Source organism: Nelumbo lutea, chromosome 8 (assembly GCF_056320005.1).
Source record: "Nelumbo lutea isolate HS-2025 chromosome 8, American lotus-T2T, whole genome shotgun sequence".
Classification (NCBI taxonomy): domain Eukaryota; kingdom Viridiplantae; phylum Streptophyta; class Magnoliopsida; order Proteales; family Nelumbonaceae; genus Nelumbo; species Nelumbo lutea.
In genome coordinates, this window is record NC_142691.1 from 487,695 (window position 1) to 493,522 (window position 5,828).

A 5,828-nucleotide genomic window follows, 5' to 3' on the forward strand; every position below is an offset into this window, starting at 1 on the left:
TCCCCTTGCCATCGGGTCCATTAAAATCTTTGTGATCAGATTCCGTTGTGGATTTAAGGGCCTCTTTGGAAGAGTGAATTGTGAATCAAATTAGGTTGTGGACTGATATTTGCTCTTTTATCAGAAAATGTCAAATGGATATTTTGCAAAACTACTTGATGACAACTGAAGGGTTGAGAGATCCACCACATGGACGCCCAAAGATTGCGGAATAAGGGGCGAATTTCAAAAATTTTTCTCTCCCTTCAATTGGGAATCACATTCCCTATTTAGAAAACCATATTTTCAATGATAAATCTTGAACCTTAAACTGAACCAGATCTGAACCAAAAGGAATGGGAGAGAATGATACCTAATACGGAGAAGCAATATCTCCCAACGAAAGTGTTCACGCCCAAGGAATGATCCAAAGACTGTTCCCACTGAAGATGGCGCAGTGTAGGATGGAGCAGAATCAGCAATGTTCTTCCCCAAGAACTCTGTCCTTCGCAAGAAACAACAGGATGGAACGTGAGCACAGCTCCCTTTTACATCCTTTCTCAAAGAATTGATGTCAAGATCCAATCTTGACTTCTCCCACAGCTGGAGATCGAACTGGCAAACAGGGCGGCAAGAGCAGGGAGGCGGCAAGAGAGTATTCGCAGGGTGCAGAATTCTCTCTTCTTGATTTCAGCACTAAAAAAGATCTAATGTGTTTCTTGGTCTCTCTCAAGGCTGCCGCCCCTTCCTTCCTTTTGTAAACTTGAAAAGATTAGCTCCTAATCCCATTAGGAGGTGCTTATCCAAATCATATTTGGATCAGCTTTCTCTTCTAATGATAAGGATAAACCCTTATCTTATCTGCAGATTAGATTAGCGTTATCCTAATCTTATTAGGAGGTTTCTAGATCTGAATGTGATTCAGATCTGGACTCTCTGAGTGGACAGGATTAAGCCCTATCCTAACTACTAATCCATCTCAGAATTCGCCCCTTTAATTAACTAAATTAATAGCCCAGTTCGAAATGGGCTTTAGGCCCACTAAGCTTATGTGCTCACTTAACCTTCCTAACTACTGCCCAGTTGGGCTTCCTTGTATGGCGTGGGACCCAAGCATTGATCTACACATCAGCCACATGGGTTTGGCCCAGCATTTGTTACAAGGCCTGGTCGAATACACTGTTAAAGACAGTGCACCCCCTGAAACCCATCAAATGGGCTCTATGGGCCCAACACTTACCCTAAGTGGTCCCTGGGCCAAGCCACCTTGTAACACCCAAGGACTGTGGGCAAATGCAAGATTAGCCCATCAGGTATTATCCTCAATGGTCTTACACTTAACCTCTCAGCCCATAATGATCATACACTACCCGACAAGAGAGGACCTCTCCCTCGGCTGCAAGGAACAGTGTTGCACTCTCCACTTATATGGATCCTGGGAATTAAAACCCTTTTGCAAACATTTTAGAAACCATAATATATATACTTTTATATCTCATATAAAATATATTTTGCCAAACAAATTTCAACGGTTGAAATCGGCTGCCGGCAGTCTTGGATTCCAACAGTGAGAGTGCATCCCCGATCATTACCTTTATCCGACAAAGGGGCTGATCCTGTCACTATGATCACCCACTCAGATGAATTCTCGGATTGTCCCAACATACCCAGGTTTTGACCCCCACTAAGGATCTCACTGATTGGTACATCAAAGACAGTCTGATCCGACACCTAGTGTAGTATCATAATCGAGTCTAGGGGTCAGGTGTAACTTTCCAGTTTTGCCCATCAATCTCCAAGGTCCAGGGCAATACTGGAAATCTGGTCAAGTTCAAAGATTCAATTAATCCCACACTGTATGTGCCTGGGGTCTCACCCCGGTAGCTGAGACAAGCCACACCAACCAACTTGGTGGCACCAAAGTGTCAGCCTTGTCAGGAAAGGTCTCCCCAGACCGACCCACTGGCTGTGAACATTCAAAACTAACACGAGTCTCAATAAGTGTCCAGTTTAAGGGTAATACACAGAAACATACCAAGGGAACATGAATCAAATATGTACTTTTATTCATTTACAATAAACTCATAAGGTACATCAATTTTGATTGAAGCTAAGGGCATACAAAACTGTCTAACAGAAAGATACAGTTTTAGCTGTATATAAAATATTTCATGGACAACTGCATAGCAGTGAGATCAGATAATCTTGACAAGCACTCTGATGGATTAATTCACTTTGAACTCGGTTCTGCCGATCACAAAACGCCGGCTACAGGACAAAAAACACAATGAAACATCTCCCCGTGAATGACAAGAGATGTCCCACTATGTGCGGCTGGTAGATCTTGTCACAGCCTCTTGTGCTCAATAGATCCGGCTGGACTCGTTCAGTAATTTTGCTACGATCTGCTGTGAATCATGGCCTTTGTTATCCCTATCACCACATCACTTCATCAAGGAACACAGCAACACACCGAAGGCTTTGAAGTCGTGGTTTTAGTTTACCAAAAGTCTAGCCCTCTAAATAAGCTGATCAAAGAGGCTGAAGTGATCTTCAATAGCTTATCGACAGCCAATTCGGCTCTATGGATGTTTCACTTTCACCAAACATAACGCTGTGTATGTGGGCTTTAACCCACCCTAGCTAACGTCAATAGGCAATTAGGCACTAATTCTCTAGCTCTTGCGGAGAACTTTTGAAAGTAAAATCATAAGTATCTGAAATGGTAGCGGTCCAGAAGCATGGATCTTACCTGTTTTCATCTCATAAATTAAAAAGATTAAATATGCCCATCATCGAAAACCATGTAATCTATGTTCTTATTATTTTGGATGGTTAACCAATTCCATTCAATTTTATGCTCCCAAAGAAAGGTCTCATTTTAAATAAATTCATCAACTTGCCATTTCTTCCCCCATTCGCTCAACAACTTCCCAAGCTCCTAGCCATTTTGATGGCTTCCACCCTTCTGAGAACATTTCTACTCCTCTCTACAATCTTTATTGTTCGACCATGGGCTGTTAATTCATCCTCTTTTTCTTCTGCTACTGATACTACTTTAGATGCTCATTTGGCTTCTATAAGATCCTTTTGCAAATCCACACCATACCCAGATGCCTGCTTCGATTCACTGAAGCCATCTATTTCAATAAATATCAAACAGAACATAATTGGTTACGCTCTTCAATCCCTCCAAACTGCAATCTTCGAAGCCGACAAGCTCTTGGATCTCTTCCTGAATATTGGAAGCTTGGGGGTCGTCGAAAAGCAAAAAGGAGCCATCCAAGATTGCAAGGAATTGCACCAAATTACAATGAGTTCTCTACAGAGATCCTTGTCCCGAATTCGTTCTGGTGACGCCCGGAAACTATCCGACGCTAGAGCATTCCTCAGTGCGTCTCTCACCAACAAAAACACTTGTTTGGAAGGCCTTGATTCTGCGACGGGTCCTCTCAAGTCAGTTATAGTCCAGTCCATAACCAGTGTCTATAGACACATTAGTAATTCACTTTCAATGTTGCCGAAGCAGGAGCTCAGAAAAGTGACGGAAGGTTCTAACCGTCGTCTCATGGGTTTTCCGGCGTGGGTGTCCAGGAAAGATCGTCGGATATTACAGAGCTTCGACGGTGACTATAACCCAAATGACGTGCTTACGGTGGCCAAAGACGGGAGCGGAAACTTCACCACCATCACGGACGCCGTTAATTTCGCTCCAAACAACAGCTACGATAGGACGATTATCTACATTAGGGCAGGGATTTACCAGGAAAGCTTGGATATCCCAAGCTGTAAGACCAACATTGTGTTGTTGGGGGATGGAGCAGACGTCACCATTATCACCGGTAACAGAAGCGTGGGTGATGGCTGGACTACTTTCAGGTCTGCAACCGTTGGTGAGTTAACATGTCTTTCTTGTCGGTTTTCTTTTTTGCCTCTACTTTCCTAAATTTTGATTACTTTCTTCTGAACAATGCTCATGTGCTTGGCCGGTTTCTTGTCTTCCAGCGCCATATCAGTCTGTCAGTACACTCTTTGTCTTTTTCAGTTTTCACCATTCACCACCCTGCGGACCCTTGCATAGCCTTTAATTTGCAATCAGACGACTAGTATGAAAATAATAATATCTTGGTTGATAATTGTGATGAAAACACAAAAATTATACTTTTTAAAATGGGTGTGGGGTACAATTGCGAGACTACACGTGAAAGCTAGAATAAGTAAATTGCATTGCATGTAATATAATTTGGTGCTATTTGACTATCGCCGAGATCCTAGAGATGGCATAGCTAGGCGTGATGATGGAATTACAAGTCGAAAATCTGATGGATCATGTGATATATCCTGAGTGGGTCCATCGGTTTAATAGTTATAGTTGGACGGGTTCGGGGGAGTGCCATGCAATGACGCAAGTCCTCACTGTCACTGGACCAGTTTTTGGTACTGGAAAATCGGAAATAGTACTCTGGCTCTGTCTCAGTACACGTTATTTAGTGGGGGTATTGCACAACTACTCTTTTTTTTTTTTTTTCAATGCACTACTACCAATGAATTTTATACAATCCTGTCTTAATCTTTCCCCTTCCCTTGTTTATTCTTCATTTCAGCCGTCTCCGGCGATGGGTTTCTGGCGCGTGACATAAAATTCGAGAACACGGCCGGACCGGAAAAACACCAAGCCGTTGCCTTGAGAGTGAACGCCGACTTGAGTGCGGTGTATCGGTGTGCGATCGATGGGTACCAAGACACCTTGTACGTACACTCCTTTCGACAATTCTACAGAGAATGTGACATATACGGCACAGTGGATTTTATCTTTGGAAATGCCGCTGTTGTGTTCCAAGAGTGTAACATTATAGCAAAGCTGCCTATGCCGGGCCAGTTCAATGTGATCACAGCTCAGTCTAGAGACACCCCGGAAGAGGATACCGGCATCTCCATACAGAACTGTTCTGTTCTTGCATCCGACGACCTCTACTCCAATATTGCTTCTGTCAAGAGTTACTTGGGGAGGCCATGGAGAATATACTCGAGGACGGTCTACATGGAATCTTATATTGACAATCTCATTGACGCCAGAGGGTGGAAAGAGTGGTCCGGAAATCAGGGGTTGGATACATTGTATTATGGAGAGTACGATAATAATGGGCCTGGCTCGCTCGCGGACGGTCGGGTAACCTGGCCAGGCTACCACATAATGAATTATAATGACGCCCGGAATTTCACCGTGTCAGAGTTCATTACCGGAGACGAGTGGCTGGAGTCAACTTCATTTCCTTACGATGATGGGGTTTAACTTTTCTTTTTGTTTTGTTTTATCTAGCTAAACCAAATTGTTATATATATGAATCTAGGCTTTATGGAAATTCAACTTAACTACTTAATAATCCGTGTATGTCGCCGGTTATTTATGTGATGTCTGATAATTTGATGGCAAAAGGAAATTGTTGGCGGAAAAAAAAAAAAGGAAAAAAGGAATTTCGTTTTCTCAAGCTACACATACACTTCAGCCCGCGGATCAATATATCACAGGTGGTCAAGGAAAGATTGGGTGAAGGTTGAAGGCACTCGATCCGAATCTCGAGTTGGAGTGAGGAATGTATTACAAAAGATGAATTACGATTTTATGCCAGGTTGATTTCCATACCATCGATTACAGAATTACAGAAAAACAAGAACAGTGAACCTATAATTCAATTGATGGAATTCTGTTTAATCAGCTTCCCAACCGTACTCTAAATACGCTTGCCTCATTTGATCGATTGCAGGACAGCTTTGGCCCAACGCTTAACCTATCAAATAAGGTATGTTGTAGTTTGTGGGCTTTTGTTCGGCAGTATAGACTTGTTTGT

At 42.8% G+C, this 5,828-nt stretch overlaps 1 protein-coding gene across 1 annotated transcript; it reads left to right on the top strand.

Annotated features, from left to right (window-relative positions):
- Positions 1-2,027: 2,027 nt before the first annotated feature.
- LOC148842061 (putative pectinesterase/pectinesterase inhibitor 12) lies at positions 2,028-5,363 on the top strand. Its single transcript, XM_088959290.1, has 2 exons — positions 2,028-3,872; positions 4,584-5,363. Exons 1-2 carry the CDS (start codon positions 2,837-2,839, stop codon positions 5,270-5,272), a joined length of 1,725 nt encoding a protein of 574 aa, XP_088815416.1. The 5' UTR covers positions 2,028-2,836; the 3' UTR covers positions 5,273-5,363.
- Positions 5,364-5,828: the final 465 nt, after the last annotated feature.

Excerpts from the sequence above, each read along its gene's own strand:
- LOC148842061 (XM_088959290.1), top strand. The coding sequence starts at position 2,837 with ATGCTCCCAAAGAAAGGTCTCATTTTAAATAAATTCATCAACTTGCCA. Across the intron at positions 3,873-4,583 it reads TTTCAGGTCTGCAACCGTTG|CCGTCTCCGGCGATGGGTTT; the intron begins GTGAGTTAACAT and ends TCTTCATTTCAG.